This window comes from Salvia miltiorrhiza, chromosome 2 (assembly GCF_028751815.1).
Source record: "Salvia miltiorrhiza cultivar Shanhuang (shh) chromosome 2, IMPLAD_Smil_shh, whole genome shotgun sequence".
Lineage (NCBI taxonomy): Eukaryota > Viridiplantae > Streptophyta > Magnoliopsida > Lamiales > Lamiaceae > Salvia > Salvia miltiorrhiza.
The window spans coordinates 57,016,195-57,035,214 of NC_080388.1; the positions used below are offsets into that span (position 1 = coordinate 57,016,195).

Below are 19,020 nucleotides of genomic sequence, written 5' to 3' on the forward strand. Positions count from 1 at the left end.
AAAAAATTAAAAAATTTAATTACAATCTCATACTCTTGATAAGCCACATGCAAATGATGTGTGAAAATTGATTTATATATTAATTATGATTCCTAAGTTAATTCATAATACTAGTTATTATATGAATCATTCGTATACAGATATATACGTGACCTTGCAAAAAAAAAAAAAAAATTGTATGCCCATTCTCCCCTTTTGCAAACATAAGAATATCATTAATTGATCATGGTCATATATGAGATGATTAGCAACACGTACCAAACAATGAAATTAGGAAGTTGGAGAATAAAGCACAATCTAATTTCAATCCGCTTTTCTTTTCCTTTCATTGTGATAAATATTTCTATAAATGAATTGTTGTAAAAATTAAATAATGATCCTATAACAACAAATTAATCATACCTTCTAAGAAAGGGTATTATTTACAATTAATTAATCAAGGCAGGTAGGTAGGTGCATCTGCTCCACACAATGCAAACTCATTTTATTCCGACCAAAATGATCCCTCAACTCAACAAGAACCACACCTTCGCCGCCGCAGGTGCTGTCGCCGGTGCCACTGCCGGTACTGAAACTATTGCTTCGGCAAGAGCCTTTCTCGGCAACAATAACTTCACCCCTTCCCTGCCTTCACCTGCATCTATACATACACATACACACACATATACATATATACATGAGAGAGATGAAAAGTATATATATATGATGGATTAAATACTAAATTAATACCATCTAATCTTGATTGAAGATTAGCAGAAGCAGCGAGGCGAACAAGCGTGGGAGTGACGGCGGTAAGCAGAGCCCAGAAAAACAAGATGACAATATAGATTCTAACATTCATTGCTGACAAAAGAATTTGGCAGCCATTGAAAATTTATATAACTGCAATGGAAATCATAGTCTTAGCTGGCCATGTTTGAGAACCAATATAAGCTGCTCATTTTGGGAAATAATTTAAAGTACTATATAGGTTGCGAGTTTTATTTATTTGCTTTGGAGTTTTTATTTGGTTGTTGGAAGTTGTTGCACCAAATGTATGTGTAATATGATTTGGAATCCTTCTGTCATGGGTTTTATTGGCTAAGTCAAGGTCTAAAGCATTATGTTATTTTCCGCATATATATTTGTATATTGGGGCCGGTTACTGTGAGACTTGTATAGTTGAGATTCTTCAAAATGTTTGTTTGCCTAATTTGGGAAATGAATAATGAATCTATCTGTCTATTTTTCTACTCTTCTAAAGTTATTATTATTATTACGTTTACCAAAAATATAACACTTTTATGTGGCACAAGTTTTAATAAAATTGGTGGACATCTATGTAATGCCCCGCTCTTTTAAATACATATTAGATTAAATATGTGCATTAGTTATAAAATTCTTTTAATTATTTATTGTGATTATTTTGTTCAGATAATATTATTTCAGCAAAAGTCTGTATAAGAGATACAGAGCTGCGATTTAATATTCAGTCATGAATCAAACCAATAATTAAATTTTTGGTTTAGCTACACATTTGAAACTTTGCATTACCAGTTGATTGAATCACTAGCATTAGAAATTTTACATTTATAACCGATTTCATAAATCGTGTTATTTAAATCAAATTGCTGGAATTATAATTTGAGATCATATGCATAATAATTTTATTATTTCGCGTTATATGTGTTAAGGTATTAAGTCGCGAATTAATTCCGACTTTCACGTATTAAATCTCAAGATTGAGGATTTAATTTATATAAATACGACGAGTATTTAATCATCGAGAATTGGAGAATTATTACAGAAACAAGTACGAACTATGAGAAATTAGATCACGATAAATAGTCGAATCACTACACTATTACACCAACCCCTCCAACATATATCATTATCACAACTATTCATCTTCAAAAACTGCATTTTTCCGCAGTTAATCCCATCCAAATAGTCAAGATTTCAGCAAGAGAAAATCATGCCAATATCCACAATTTTCACAGCTGCAATATCTTCCATGCAATCCATCACACCCAAAAAGCCCCAATTTCAGGAGAAGATGATCACGCCGAGAGCAAAGTTTTCAAAGATGGCAGGAGAAGATGATCACGCCGAGACCAAAGTGTTCAAAAATGGCAGCAATATTTCTTCAACATTTGCTGCCACCAACCACCTCAACCTCTCTATAAATTGAGGTGAGTTCTGCAGAAGGAAGAAGTGCAGAAGTGCGAGAGGTGTGAGGTAAAACAAGAGAAAATTTTAAATTTCTTACTTGCAAGAGCTCAAGTGAGCTCCCTTCGCCGGGCCGTTTATTCGCCGACCGGCCACTAGGCTCTGAACCGAGAACGTGTACTCGTTCCTCCATCTTCAGGCTACCAAACCCAACAATCGAAAGGCCGAAACCTTCTCTATATTTTCCCGACCAAAGGCCACAATATCCTTCGGAGGCCAACGTCGAATTCCCGACTTAGCCACCGGCCAACTTATGGCCTTCGTTTCTCACTATCCTTACGACGAAAAAGGATCGAGAAACCACCGTTGTGTAGCCTGATCTACCTCGCACGAGGAAGACTAAGTCGTAGACCTTCGCGGCTAAACACCATAGCGGAACGACGACCAGAAAAACCCCCGGCGAACAACTTCCATTAGTGCTCACTTGGACAAGGGTAAGTTGACGCCCTTATTTCGATGCATTCCCGTTTCTATTATATTATGGGAAATTTCTGGGGTATAGATGGGAGTGTGGTGAATATTTGTACAAAGTTTCATGTTATTTGAACTTCGTTTACTACCCTTTTAAAATTTGAGAAGTCTACTGCCCGTATCTGTTGAAACTGTCGTGAGGCAGATGATTAAGTTAACTATTTCAGTAACCATATGTTGATATTTAGCTCTCAAATTTTTATGGTATAAATTTATATGCGTTATCTATCTGCATATAAAATTTGAGGTCATTCCGGAAACGTTTGCTATTTTTCAAAGATCTGGACTTTCAGTTGGCAGAAACTGCCGAATCTGGTAGGCGATGGGAAAATCGCTATATCTCTTAAACTACTTGGAGTTTTTCAACATACTTTTTTTTCAATTAAACTAGACTCAAAGAGGTTTCTATTGATATAAAATTCGACTCCATACGAGTTCGGAATAAAAGCAGTTTATTAGTTGAAGTTGAATCTATACAGTTTTGTTGAGATGGAAATGATTCAAAATAATTCCTATTAAGAATTTTAAAGTTTTATTGTTGATAAAATATCACTTTTAGTTTATAAATGAGCTATTGATGTGTGTATATATATATATATATATATATATATATATATATATATATTGGTGATTGACATTATTAAATGGGGAAAAGGAAAACGTTTTATGTTTATAGAATTATTCTTTATTTATAATAGATAAATAAAAGAATAATATAAAATGGAATTTCCTACATCCTCAAAGGTACATGAAGTATTTTGATAAAGGAAGAACGATTGTATATGAGTTAGATATAGTCGTTTAAGGAAATATGGGTAGTTAGAGAAATGAGTGAATAGTGATTCACTGCATTTGTTGTTATCTTTTCTATTATTCACTCGAACACATGTTTTCGTGTTATTAAAGGTTCAAATAAACAAAAGCGCCTGAGTAACCTATCGTGCTAAGGAAAGAGAATCATTGTCTTAAGTAGCAAAACACTGCAATCAGGTGGGCATTACTTTTACTATACGTATATAGAGATCCCCTGCGTGTCGTAGGCCTCTTATACGAATGAATGCATGAGATGATTTAACTGTTAATTTCAGTTTTATATATCTATCAAACGAGTTTAATGCTACCTTTGAACAAGTTATTTCGTCACAAATCTTTGAACTGGAAAATATTACAACTGTTGTCTTGCCATAAAATGTTTAAATTTTAGTATGATATCTATCTGCTTTGGATTTGCCAATGATGCAATCGAATTCGGGTCCTGAGCAGTTGATAGCTATCCTGCTAGGACTAGTGTACACCAGTGACCGTGAGTCATCTAGCGGGTTGGCCGGTCAAGTGACCGTGAGAGGTGGCCACCTCTCCGGCACACAGTTTCAGATATGATAGATTACAAAAGAACTTAGTCTGATCAGACGAACTTTAAGAATCACAAATGAACTTAGTAAGCTTGGGCCTTTTAGCGAAAAACTCCCTTGCTGTACTGTTTATGATGGCATGACAATTTACAGTTTTGAAGCATGTATTTTTATACCTAGGCATACGTGCCCACTGAGTGCTTTTGTACTCAGCCCTGCATATGTTTTCTAAATATGCAGGTTGAGCTGATGTGATGATGGTGCTGTAATGAGCGGAGTCTCCAGGGTTGTTAATAAATAGTTAACCTGTCTAGAATATGTCTTCATACATATGTCTAGCTACTTTCCGCTGCAAGATGTTGTTGATGTTATAGTATGTTATGTCATACTTTGAGTCTTAAGAGAATGGTTTCATATGATGTATAACTTGATCAATGATATTAATTAAGTTTTATGCTGTCTTTCATAGACTATTTTCAATTGAGTATTCATGAATAAAAATGACGAGTTTTATTAAGATGAGTAAGTTTTACGGCTATAAATGACGCCCCTTTTCTTCCCCTTCTTCTTTAACCCCATCCCTAGTCGTAGATCACTCGGCTTAACTATCCTTAGTTAGGGCGGGCTGTGACAAAGTGGTATCAGAGCGAAGGAAAGCTCTGAATTATAAGTCTTGAGTTTAGTCTAGAATGAGTCACTAGACTAATAGTTATTAACAACCGTGAGCTCAGCGCACCATCACACCAGACTCAACGAGGTATGTAAAATTTCAAAGTTTATTTGACATTAAATTTTGAAGAGCATGATGTTGAGGTTATATGATGAGTTATGATGTTACACTTTGAATGTGCATAGTTTGAGTTTGAGGATGACAACATGATTAATAATGAGTTATTATGTTGTAAGAGCATATGTTGACGTTACATGATGAATCATGAGAGCGTTTATATCATATGATGTTATATGATTGAGGATGCATAATTATGAGTTATGATGTGATGTATTTGAGATATTTTGTGATGAGAATTGTTTGAGCAGTTGTGATAAGTCACGATGATTTAGATGAAGGAATCTAATGTCATTGTTAAGAGAGATTTTTTTTTACTAAGTAGAAGGATGAAATGAGAACTTAGAGCTAAAGCTTGAGAGAATTAGCAATTGCTTTAAGTACTTGTTGGTTTGAGTTATGAGTTTGAGTTATGAGCTTGAGTATAATAGCATGATTAATGATGAGTTATTAGCATGTTGCAATGAGATATTGTACGATATGTTGAGTTGTTTTGTGACGCGAGTTTTGCTCACGCAACCTTAATGGTACTTGAGGAGGTATCATGAGCCATAGTCTTTGGAGATGGCTTTGAGAGAGAATTGTTGAGTTGTCTTACTGAGTCACGATGATTTAGATTAAGGGATCTAATATCATTGTTTAGAGAGATTCCCTACTGAGTAAAGATGGGACGAGATGAGAATTTAGATGTTTTGAGCTTGAGTTTTAAGATAACAGTACTACTTAGTAGGAGTTTTGCTAAGTTATGTTTTGTTTATTTCTGTTGCTAGAGCCAAGGAAGGCTAGGGTTGAAAGGATGAGAAGTAGCCGAGGAGGGCTAGAGTTGATGAGAATGAGAAGAGAAGCCGATGTAGGCTAGAGCTAAGGATGATCTTGAGAGTATGAGCAGTACACCCTTGTTTTTGATTAGTTTCAATTATATTGCGATGTATATAACTTACTTAGGAGATATTGATACTTGAGCTTTTGACATGCTGATAGATAAACATGCGAATATAGTACCCTACTGATGTTAAATAGATGGATGTTCCTAGTGTGCTAAAGTAGCAACTAGATGAGTTAACCGGTAACAATTACCGTAGGAAGTCCAAACCGAGACATAGCACCATTAATGGTGTCGGTTTAGAAGGGACATTACGATAGATACTATGGTTTTTGTAGGGTTTATATAACCCCTTTATGTAAGTCCTCTAAAAAGAGGCATTCTACTGATGGATATATTAGGTTGACCAGAGTGGTCTTTTTGTTAGCATTTCGTGAGTGCTTATTGCCTTACAGATGAATGTTAAGGTAACCGTGAGGGTTTCCTTAAAGTTGAGTTAGTAAATTGCACTTGAGTTTCGAGGATGCTTAGAGCGTTGGTCGAGTTGAGTTTTCCTTTTGTGATTTCAAAAATGCCTCAAAGATATCATCAAGAGTGTGATGTGAAGGATAGGCGGGATAATACTCCGCCACCACCACCGCAACATGAGAGGAGAGTCGAAAAATATTGAATTTTCGAAACAAGAGTCTAGAACATAGGACCCTGAGTTTAAGCTTTTAGCTTGCTGGTGTGAACTTAAGTTTTGTTATGTATACTATGTTGAGGGTTTAGAAGACACAGAATTTTCAAGTTCGGGATAGTATATCCCGTGTGACTGGGGAGTGATTATGTTGGACCTGGCCAGTCCACATGATCCAAATCTCAGTAGACGTCTTTTGGGTTGAAAATCCATGTGTTTCAACTTTCGGTTGAAAAGCCAGATGGGTTCATACTCGAGGTCATTTTGTTCGACCTAGTAGTTAATCATTTCATACCCTCTGGTCATTCTTTTGATTCTCTTGAACAATTTCTACAACACCTTGCTTTGATGTTGTGTTGAGTTTGAGCCTTGCAACTCGTGAGTTGTCATAATAAGATCCCCTTGATTGATAAGACTAAGAAGTGTTAGTCTACTGACGTAGTATACTACCCAAATTATGGCTTCGTATAATTGTGTCTCATTGTAATTAGTTGAGATTAGTCTTTGTCCTATAAATGATATCGACCACTCATTATGATAGAAATTCAGAGTTCAAGCTAAGATCGTAATATAGTGTTCGAGTACGAGGACTTAAGTTAATTGGTCTACGATAGTTTTAAGTGATTCTTATTTTTATAGATCTAGATTGTATGATGTTATGTGGGAAGTATATGCCTTGAGATGTGAAAGGTCGATGGAGTTTAGTTTACCCAAAATTGGGAACTTTTGAGTCAATGGTTAAGATGATTAATAGATGATGAAGATGAGTCCATGAGATGTATATGATGATGATTGATGGAGTAAATTGAGTATATGATGTCAATTGATGATTTTGATATGAGTTAGTTTAATAAAATTAGGGATATGTGTATCTATGCTCTAATTTGTAAATTGATGGGTTATATGTGAGATTAATTGGCTAAGATTGATAGATCTATGAATGGATTAAGGTATCATGTGTGTTTATTAAATTTCAAAGAGTTTACTTTAATAAAAATTAGGACTTTTTGCCTATGTGTTATTTAAGTGATTTTGGCTTAAGATATATGTATTTGAGCATGATATTAGTGTATAATTATGTTTGAGTAAGTCTTTTGTTGGCTAAGAAAATTTTTACTTAGTTTAGTTTGTATGAGTTTTTGAGTTTTCATATTTTGAGAAGTCGATGATTGATAAAATGAGGTCTAATTGCTTTATGACCATTATGTGAAAGTTTGTCATGTTTTATTAAGAGTTTTATGATGATACATGAAGTTTCATTAGAGTTTAGTTTACATGATAAAAGGGAATCTATATGTGTATAATGATTTATATGATGAATGAGATCATATTTGAGTATTTGAGTAATTTTGAGCACGAAAATGAGAAGAGAATTTTAATGATGCGTTCGTTGAAATGTTTTACTTAAGATTTGAGGTTATGATGTAAGAAGAGAGTCAAGATTGAGTATGATGAGTATTATAATGTGCTTGAATGTTTTCAAGTGCTATATGTGTTTAAAATGAGCTTTGATTGGTTTTCATTGAAGGGATGTTGGGTTGAGCATTTAAGAGTTTGAGATGAGATTTTGGTGAATTTCGTAGGCCTACTGACCTACTGTGATCGATGGTTTTTAGATGTCTAATAGCTTTGAAAATTTTATAGCAAATCCCTACATGAGTCTTAAGCACACCGGTAAAATTTTAAGTCATTTGGACTTCGTTTACTATTTTTTTATAAAATACAAAACCTAAACTGCACATTACTACCGAGAATTTCAGAGAACAGGAGAAAGAGTCATTCATTTCAGTAGCTTCCTGTGTGATCTAGATTTCAACATTTTTATGGTATTAACCTTATTGTGTTAGCTAGATATCCACCAAAGTTGAGCCCAGTTTGACAACGTTTACTAATTTTCAAAAATCCAAGTTTTCGATTGCTCAAAACTGCCGAATATGGTAGACTGTAGTAAAACAGTCATATTTCCTACAATACTTGGATTTTTGACTCTACTTTTTTTTATATGAAACTAGACTCGAAGACCTTTCTTTTGGTATGAGTCTCGAGTCCAAGAGGTGTCGGAGTCAGAACAGGTTAGATTTTGAAGTTGAGTCAGTGTAAACACAGAGCATGTTTTGATAATGTTTGATTGTGTTTTCTTATGGGCCTTAGGTGATTGTGTTGTCTATGTGTTTAAATGAGATTAGAAGAGCCTTATATGAGAGACAAATCGAGACTTAGAACCATGATTTTCTTGAAACCTATCCTTGAACTTAAGGATTTGAGATGAGTGGAGAGTTTATATAGAGTTAAGTAAGGAGATAGAATATGAGATAGAGCATAAGTTTCTTTTCATGTCTCTGATAACCATAAGTTTTTATGTCGAGTCTAGAATAGTATCTCTAGACTTCTAAGAATGTCAGTAACCCTCAGCTCGCAGTCACACTGCCGCAACAAAGGTACAATAATAGTTTCAAAAATATACATATATGTATTTCAGACGTTATGAAAGTTTTTCAAGAAAATGTGCGCCTTATGTTTACGATGCTATGTGAATGCTTTTTGTCGTGTTTGGGACTACCCGAACCCATAACGATTCAATGAATATATTTCGTGTTTGGGACAACCCGAGCCCTTAACGAATCAATGTATGTATGTATGTATGGTCGAGTTAGATTCCTTGAATCTTTCCGGCATAAGCAAAGTTTTCATGAAAGGGACATTAAATGTCCATATATGTTAAGGTTTCAAAAGAAACAGAAGTATGTATGTATGAAAGAATGAGAAAGCTTTATGTTGTCGTTTTAGGCTAGAATGATGGGTCCTCTTACAAACCGTTTGAGTACCACCCAAGAATGCTTTGAGAATGTTAATCGTGATAGCACCGCTTGATCGATTTAAGTAAAGACTGGTAAGATAGAAATGTTTAACATAGAGATGTTACAACATAGAGGCAATGCTTTAAGACTAAGGATTCACTTGAGCTATTTCAATAGCGGTGAGATTAAGTTTTTCACATAAGAACTTATGTTGCTTATGATTATGATGTTAATCGTGATAGCTTGGCTAGAACAACATAGAATGGACTTTCATGGTATCAGTAACTTATGATGAAGTACTTATTAGTAAGTGCTTTAAGTTAGAAGTTGACTTAGAGCTTTATAAGAGATAAGAAGTTGACATGATTGGGGGTGAAGCTCCCATTTGACTGAGTGATTCATCGTGCTGGGTCTGGTCAGCCCATATAACTAAGATCTCGGTGATTGTCAATTAGGATTTTGACCTTGAGTAGAGCGTCATCCCAATGTATAGACTCACACTATGTAGTTGTCACAATAAGATCTTATTTTACCACGATAAGCACAGTAATGACTAGAATGACTTAGTTTGCTGTCAGTTCTCGAAGTACTAGAAGGTGATATTCTCACAGTTAGAAAGATACACTAAGCATCAACCTATCTTTTGACCGATAGTCGGTAGAAACAAAGCAACTTCTGGAATCCCAAGTGGAGAACCAGGGCAGATAACTAGTATGATAGAATTTTCAACAAAATGTCAGGACGTGCTCCAAATATGGTGGACACTTATAAGAAACGCGTGAAGGAGTTCGCAAACGAATGGCGTCATGAGATATTCAATTCCCCTACCAAGCCAAAGAAATATTACGTAGGAACAACCAACGAGCAAGACTCTCACCATCGAATCACTGCTACCAAGGGAGAATGGGAAGACTCCGACACAATCTGGATATACACCACCTCAAGATGTGGTGAAGGAAAGAAAATGGAATGAAGAAAACAAACAGAAAATTCGAGAATAGAAAAAGAACTTTAAGATAAGACTTAAGATCTAACCCAACCTCAGAGCCAACAACCTCACACTAGAAGGGTGATTGTTTCGGCTATAGTATCAAAAGCTCCATCAATAGGAATGTTCAAAGGAAGCAAGTATTTGTTTTAAACTTCAGAGAACTTGAGCACTATGTCTCATTAGCCCCAAAGTTGAATTACTTGACTTATGACTTAGAACTCGTTGTGGTTGTGCACGTGTTGGAAATTTGGAGATTCTATCTCTACGGAGTTAAGTGTGAGGTCCTTATAGCTGACAAGAATTTGAAGTGTTTTTTTTTTTTTAGCAAAGAGATTTCAATGTAAGACAACAGAGACGATTCGAATTAGTGAAGAATTATGATGGTACTATCAATTGGAAATTAAGATAAGATGTTTCACCACTAAATATAAAGTACTGATTGGTGATTGCCTTATTCGGTTTAGTAATTGTTCACCATCCGGAGACAATATCAAGCTGTGTAGTTGCATCAATAGTTAAGTGTGAATTTCAAGAAAGGATTATGAAAGCACGAAATGAAAATGGATATTGGTGAGAAAATGTGTCTCGCCTCAAGAATAAGAAAAACGAAAGGATTCACGAAAGTCAGGAATAGTGCACTAATGGTTAGTGGAGGATTGTGGATGTATACACTGAATATTACGTCTCGCAGTTAAGAAAGTATGTGATTAAAAAAAGATGAGATAGTCCAAGCTCAGGGCTTAAGTTATGAAGAGAAATCAGTTTAGTGACTAGATTGCAAGGTTCAAGTGTTACGAGGCAATAATGTTGTTCTCGTCATGTAGTGGAACCATCACAGGATGGAAAAGGCTACAAAAGAGATGAATGAAACGAATGACTAGTATCACAAGCTAGAATACCAGGTATGCAAATTTCGGGACGAAATTTATTTTAAGGGGGGTAGTATGTAATGCCCCGCTCTTTTAAATACATATTAGATTAAATATGTGCATTAGTTATAAAATTCTTTTAATTATTTATTGTGATTATTTTGTTCAGATAATATTATTTCAGCAAAAGTCTGTATAAGAGATACAGAGCTGCGATTTAATATTCAGTCATGAATCAAACCAATAATTAAATTTTTGGTTTAGCTACACATTTGAAACTTTGCATTACCAGTTGATTGAATCACTAGCATTAGAAATTTTACATTTATAACCGATTTCATAAATCGTGTTATTTAAATCAAATTGCTGGAATTATAATTTGAGATCATATGCATAATAATTTTATTATTTCGCGTTATATGTGTTAAGGTATTAAGTCGCGAATTAATTCCGACTTTCACGTATTAAATCTCAAGATTGAGGATTTAATTTATATAAATACGACGAGTATTTAATCATCGAGAATTGGAGAATTATTACAGAAACAAGTACGAACTATGAGAAATTAGATCACGATAAATAGTCGAATCACTACACTATTACACCAACCCCTCCAACATATATCATTATCACAACTATTCATCTTCAAAAACTGCATTTTTCCGCAGTTAATCCCATCCAAATAGTCAAGATTTCAGCAAGAGAAAATCATGCCAATATCCACAATTTTCACAGCTGCAATATCTTCCATGCAATCCATCACACCCAAAAAGCCCCAATTTCAGGAGAAGATGATCACGCCGAGAGCAAAGTTTTCAAAGATGGCAGGAGAAGATGATCACGCCGAGACCAAAGTGTTCAAAAATGGCAGCAATATTTCTTCAACATTTGCTGCCACCAACCACCTCAACCTCTCTATAAATTGAGGTGAGTTCTGCAGAAGGAAGAAGTGCAGAAGTGCGAGAGGTGTGAGGTAAAACAAGAGAAAATTTTAAATTTCTTACTTGCAAGAGCTCAAGTGAGCTCCCTTCGCCGGGCCGTTTATTCGCCGACCGGCCACTAGGCTCTGAACCGAGAACGTGTACTCGTTCCTCCATCTTCAGGCTACCAAACCCAACAATCGAAAGGCCGAAACCTTCTCTATATTTTCCCGACCAAAGGCCACAATATCCTTCGGAGGCCAACGTCGAATTCCCGACTTAGCCACCGGCCAACTTACGGCCTTCGTTTCTCACTATCCTTACGACGAAAAAGGATCGAGAAACCACCGTTGTGTAGCCTGATCTACCTCGCACGAGGAAGACTAAGTCGTAGACCTTCGCGGCTAAACACCATAGCGGAACGACGACCAGAAAAACCCCCGGCGAACAACTTCCATTAGTGCTCACTTGGACAAGGGTAAGTTGACGCCCTTATTTCGATGCATTCCCGTTTCTATTATATTATGGGAAATTTCTGGGGTATAGATGGGAGTGTGGTGAATATTTGTACAAAGTTTCATGTTATTTGAACTTCGTTTACTACCCTTTTAAAATTTGAGAAGTCTACTGCCCGTATCTGTTGAAACTGTCGTGAGGCAGATGATTAAGTTAACTATTTCAGTAACCATATGTTGATATTTAGCTCTCAAATTTTTATGGTATAAATTTATATGCGTTATCTATCTGCATATAAAATTTGAGGTCATTCCGGAAACGTTTGCTATTTTTCAAAGATCTGGACTTTCAGTTGGCAGAAACTGCCGAATCTGGTAGGCGATGGGAAAATCGCTATATCTCTTAAACTACTTGGAGTTTTTCAACATACTTTTTTTTCAATTAAACTAGACTCAAAGAGGTTTCTATTGATATAAAATTCGACTCCATACGAGTTCGGAATAAAAGCAGTTTATTAGTTGAAGTTGAATCTATACAGTTTTGTTGAGATGGAAATGATTCAAAATAATTCCTATTAAGAATTTTAAAGTTTTATTGTTGATAAAATATCACTTTTAGTTTATAAATGAGCTATTGATGTGTATATATATATATATATATATATATATATATATATATATATATATATATATTGGTGATTGACATTATTAAATGGGGAAAAGGAAAACGTTTTATGTTTATAGAATTATTCTTTATTTATAATAGATAAATAAAAGAATAATATAAAATGGAATTTCCTACATCCTCAAAGGTACATGAAGTATTTTGATAAAGGAAGAACGATTGTATATGAGTTAGATATAGTCGTTTAAGGAAATATGGGTAGTTAGAGAAATGAGTGAATAGTGATTCACTGCATTTGTTGTTATCTTTTCTATTATTCACTCGAACACATGTTTTCGTGTTATTAAAGGTTCAAATAAACAAAAGCGCCTGAGTAACCTATCGCGCTAAGGAAAGAGAATCATTGTCTTAAGTAGCAAAACACTGCAATCAGGTGGGCATTACTTTTACTATACGTATATAGAGATCCCCTGCGTATCGTAGGCCTCTTATACGAATGAATGCATGAGATGATTTAACTGTTAATTTCAGTTTTATATATCTATCAAACGAGTTTAATGCTACCTTTGAACAAGTTATTTCGTCACAAATCTTTGAACTGGAAAATATTACAACTGTTGTCTTGCCATAAAATGTTTAAATTTTAGTATGATATCTATCTGCTTTGGATTTGCCAATGATGCAATCGAATTCGGGTCCTGAGCAGTTGATAGCTATCCTGCTAGGACTAGTGTACACCAGTGACCGTGAGTCATCTAGCGGGTTGGCCGGTCAAGTGACCGTGAGAGGTGGCCACCTCTCCGGCACACAGTTTCAGATATGATAGATTACAAAAGAACTTAGTCTGATCAGACGAACTTTAAGAATCACAAATGAACTTAGTAAGCTTGGGCCTTTTAGCGAAAAACTCCCTTGCTGTACTGTTTATGATGGCATGACAATTTACAGTTTTGAAGCATGTATTTTTATACCTAGGCATACGTGCCCACTGAGTGCTTTTGTACTCAGCCCTGCATATGTTTTCTAAATATGCAGGTTGAGCTGATGTGATGATGGTGCTGCAATGAGCGGAGTCTCCAGGGTTGTTAATAAATAGTTAACCTGTCTAGAATATGTCTTCATACATATGTCTAGCTACTTTCCGCTGCAAGATGTTGTTGATGTTATAGTATGTTATGTCATACTTTGAGTCTTAAGAGAATGGTTTCATATGATGTATAACTTGATCAATGATATTAATTAAGTTTTATGCTGTCTTTCATAGACTATTTTCAATTGAGTATTCATGAATAAAAATGACGAGTTTTATTAAGATGAGTAAGTTTTACGGCTATAAATGACGCCCCTTTTCTTCCCCTTCTTCTTTAACCCCATCCCTAGTCGTAGATCACTCGGCTTAACTATCCTTAGTTAGGGCGGGCTGTGACAATCTAAAATGACAAAAGTATCATACTTTTCATGAACTGGGGAGTATTATTATTGATGTTGTAAAACTACATGTAATCTTGTCGATTTTGTGAAAACATTCTTAGTGGGAAAAAATTGGAGGTTCGAGTTCACATTGAAAAAACTATACCTTCGACCAAAATTATAGCAAAGATTATTGCTTCCTATTATTATTTCTTACTGCAACTTCTATTGTGGATTTTACTTATAAACTACGAATTCAATTGTTTGACTCAAAGTCAATATGTTGTTATTGTTGAACTAGGAAACAATGAAAGAATTTTCAATTAAAAACTCAAATATGCGTTCAAAACACCAACGAACTCAGATCACAATACTTTTACTCTCTCTCTCTCTCTCTCTCTCGTTACAAAAGCCAACACCAATATTTATAGATTGCTATTTTGGCTGCTGTTCAACCTGAATTACCGTGATACAACTCTCTAGGCTTAATAGTTTATAATATGTATATTGTAAGGTTAATAGTGGATGCTGTACCCGACTTTTATCATTTTCCAAAAAATGTGATCACCTCACATTTTTCACTTTTAAAAACCCTAAATTTATTTTTTAAAACAAATTCAATTTATACCGCGCATTATAGAATTCGATAATAAAATAGTTTTGATTCTTAGTTGGAATATGTATGTTGAAAAAAAAATCTCTCGTTCATCAAGTAAAATCTTCAATACCACAAGCTTTGTACCTTAGTATTCATGACCTTTATAAGGAAGAGTTACAGATGCTCGATCTTCGATCCTAAGAAGAAGAAGAAGACATGTTTGGGGACGGCTGCAGAAGAACAAAGACTAGAATTGCATGGTGGGTTTAAGACCAGAAAATGCTTTTCACTATTAAAAAAAGGAACCAAATTAAAAACGAAAAGCTGAAATAAAATGAACTAGTGGTATTCACTAAGAAACTTCCATGACAAGCCCCAACCAAAGGGATTTGTCTCTCTGGAAATCTAGAGTGAAAGGGATTTTTCAAATACTAAAAAAAATTTAGAGCTCTTCCTCCACAAATAGCACCAACCAAAGTTAAACATGTGGAAAAGAAGAATCGACCGATCAAAAATGAATTAGACAAACTCCATACTCAGCCAAACCATCTTATCAGCAGACCAAACACGAATTTCTGGAATTTCGTGTTGCTTATGGTAAAACTGACTATCTCGACATTAACAATATACTCATCTTACATCTTACATCTTACAACGAAAAAAAAAAGAGATTAATTACGATAATTACAAGCGATCTTAATTTATTCGTTACTGTCTATCAAGTTAACTTTATAAGAAGTACATGTTTCAAGTAAAATGTTATCACCTATAATTCCATTGGTACAGATTCTGCACATGAACTCAGTCCTTTGACAGACCACGGGTGCTTTGAGTTTGAGCAGGCCTTTTCCCAGTGTACCTCTGTTTTCAAATGTAAATGAAAATAATGGTAAATTAATCGAGGGCCAACGAGTGCAGAGTTACTTTCATATATATGTATATAGATAGATAGATATGTAAACCAACTTAAACATTTTAAACATTCATTACTAAGTGATCACCTGCTTTCCCCAGCTGAATGGGAGATATCTGTACTTGATCATATGAGTGATTAGCCTCTTCATTGTGAGGAAGAAAAGGAAAAACCAGTAAAAGAACAAAATGGGCCAGAACACTGGGACGTCGAACATGGAGAAGAAGGTTAAGAGGAAGGCAACACAACAAGCTTTTGTGATTGCATACCTGAAAAGAAAAGTCTTATCAGCACCAAAAAAAAGGGAGCAAATAAACCAAAGTGAAAGAAAATTTATAAGTGTTTCCAGATCCTCTACTAATCTTTCGTTCCTAAAACTTACTGAGCTTTCAGATCTCTTTCGCAAGAGACATTGAAATTGCATCAAAGGCATGACTCCACTCTAATTTAATTTCCTCATTCATGCAGCTCACATATTTCTGTTATATCAATTATTAACATATAGTACTATTTTAGGAGCACTAGAATTTTAAAACAATTGCAAAAACAAAAACAAAACAAAACAAAAAAATCTTTCTTTTCTCCCGAAGCACCATTCTATCTGGTTAATAATGAATAATTGACTAAGACCAGAAAAGGAATCATGCCATGCTGAATAATCAATGATGGACAAGTACAGTTAGATTTTATATGATAAGATCGTCAAGTGTAAATATTTTTCAAATATGAGTGTTACAACATACTGTGGACATCAAATTGTTCCTCTTTTTAGTAAGCCAAGAAATAACAATAGGCAGAGAACAAAATCAGAAGATGGAAGAACCAAACCTTAATAAGACCAACTTGATGCTAGTAGAAACACATGCCTTAAATGGGAAACTAGATGCTAGATACTATATCTATTTCACATTCCTTTCCATCTATTTTCTCACTACAATGCAACAGCAACTCATGAAGCATCAAACATTGGACTACACATAAAAATTGCAGCTAGAGTTGCAAATATATGTTACTAAGTAAGAAGGTGTTTGGCTAAGCTTATTTTAGAGAAGTTATAAGGTCCAACAGTTTATAAGATCTTTCAAGAGCTTATAAGATGCAACAAATTAAGAGATTACAAGTTGTCAAAAGTGTTTGCAAAATTGAACTTACAAGCGAGAGAGAGAATATAAAATCCTTGTTAGAGAGAAATTTGAAAAGAGATGAAGTCGGAAAGGTATATGACACAAATAACAAACCATAGTAGGATTACTTTTGTAAACTAATTATTGCTTATAAGATTATGACAAAATAAGTTGTCTAGGAGTTTGTTTTGCCAAATACTTTGCAAGAGCTTATAAGCTCATAAACAGCTTAGAAGCTATTTTAAGGAGCTTATAAGCTCAGTCAATCCCCCCCTCCCCCCCACCAACAAGAGAATGCAGCATACTAGAAGCTACTGTACATTGCCAAAGAAGGAAACAAGTAGCTTATAAACATAGGAAATATGTATCGAACCAGAACAAAAACTCAGGAAGGCGACGGACAAAGGGCCTGAACTCCTCAGAGTCTCTAGTAGGCGAAGAAGGCCCATCCAGCATTTCTAGCTCAGGATCAACCTTGGGTGACATAAACCCGATCAACAAATTCAAGATGTAGATTGACAGGCCATATGAGATGACATAAAACCCCTGAGCATAATAAACACGCAAGATGTATATTGCTGCTGCAGCAAGTGTAACAAGCCACCTACGAGCCATATGGGGACCGGACCTATCCAAATAAAACTGAAACTTCCTCGAAAATTCATTTCTCCACTTTGCTAATGGTGACTCTGGAGCAGCAGTATCAGTCCCAACATCTTCCATTATCTTCACACTGCATTGGAATGCAGAGCAACATAAATAAATAACCATCAACAGCATCGTCAACTAGTGAAAGAGTGAACCCCAATATATGAAAATAGTCTTTACAAGTAAATTGTTTCTGCACAGCAATAACAACATTGACAAAGCATAAATTGTTCTTCACAATTCTTTCTAAGTTCAGTAATTCCACAAGACGTTTGCAAATTTAACACACCACGCACACACAGATGAATAAAAGCTAAGCCCTCCGCTGCCGGTGAAGCAAGAAAATATAGAAGAGAATTAGCATATTTAATTGCATAACCAACTCGAATTGATAAACGATTTCAACAACACTAAAATCAGGTACCATGAAAGAGTTTAATTAGCCTGTAATTACCCCGATTAGTGCAATTACTTTTAGAAATCCAAAGTAACTGCACAAATTCTTCAGAATGAATTACCTCGTAATCAGCAATTCGTTTCAAAATATGTCCGTATTAACTACAACTGTAACAGAGAGGGAATCGGCATAAACATTCTAGAAGAAATATGCATAAACATAGAGAGCCGACCTCAACTTTATGGGAGAAATGGTGTAACAACGAAGTAAACAAATGGCTTGCGAACTTGTTTTTACGGCAAAATTTTCACTGCTTCATTTTTGGTCTGTAACGAGTAAATTAATTTCACCGGGTAGTAATTGTGAATAGTAATTTCATTCGCTTTATGTATTTACATTATTGCCCCTACATTAAAATACTACTCATCTCTTTTTAAAAACCAAAATACTAACAAAATGTTCCAAATCCAAACAACAATAAATTCAGCACAAACATATCGAAATTATGAGCAAAGCATCAAAGTAATGGCAATTTGGTGCTTAAAATTTTAAAGATAATAATGGTTTCTGATGAGTTTTATACTCCCTCCGCTCAGGTAAATATAATCTTAATAAGGAGTGACGTAAACTTTAATAAAAATGATTAAGAAGGTATTTGGCTAAGTTTGCTTTAAGAGCTTATAAGATATTTTAAGAGCTTATAAATGTAATTTATTAAGAGCTTATAAGTTGTCAAAGTGTTTGGGTAATTGAGCTTATAAGCTAGAGAGATAATTTTTAGTTAATGAGAAAAAAATTGTTAAAGAGAAAAAAAAATGAAATTAGAATGATATGATTAAAATAAAAAATTATAGTTGAGTTATTTTTATAAAATGAATGTTGCTTATAAGATAATGAGAAAATAAATTGGGATAGAAGAACTTATTTTTTGTGAGCTTATAAGTTTTTTTTT

At 34.7% G+C, this 19,020-nt stretch overlaps 1 protein-coding gene and 1 long non-coding RNA gene across 4 annotated transcripts; both read right to left on the reverse strand.

Annotated features, from left to right (window-relative positions):
* Nucleotides 1-298: 298 nt before the first annotated feature.
* LOC131010549 (uncharacterized) lies at nucleotides 299-1,240 on the reverse strand. The gene is made up of 2 exons (XR_009096597.1): nucleotides 730-1,240; nucleotides 299-640 (listed from the first exon to the last, which is right to left on the reverse strand). It is a non-coding gene; the product is annotated as an uncharacterized LOC131010549 (long non-coding RNA).
* A 14,296-nt stretch (nucleotides 1,241-15,536) lies between these two features.
* LOC131010550 (protein RER1A-like) lies at nucleotides 15,537-18,414 on the reverse strand. 3 transcript variants are annotated; one of them, XM_057938108.1, is made up of 4 exons: nucleotides 18,301-18,414; nucleotides 17,397-17,756; nucleotides 15,988-16,168; nucleotides 15,537-15,847 (listed from the first exon to the last, which is right to left on the reverse strand). In XM_057938108.1, the coding sequence occupies exons 2-4, from the start codon at nucleotides 17,744-17,746 to the stop codon at nucleotides 15,788-15,790; spliced, it is 591 nt and encodes a 196-aa protein (XP_057794091.1). In that variant the 5' UTR covers nucleotides 17,747-17,756; nucleotides 18,301-18,414; the 3' UTR covers nucleotides 15,537-15,787. The 3 variants fall into 3 exon arrangements, with proteins under 3 accessions (XP_057794091.1, XP_057794089.1, XP_057794090.1); XM_057938106.1 differs by having other exon boundaries at nucleotides 18,190-18,347; XM_057938107.1 differs by having other exon boundaries at nucleotides 18,126-18,346.
* Nucleotides 18,415-19,020: the final 606 nt, after the last annotated feature.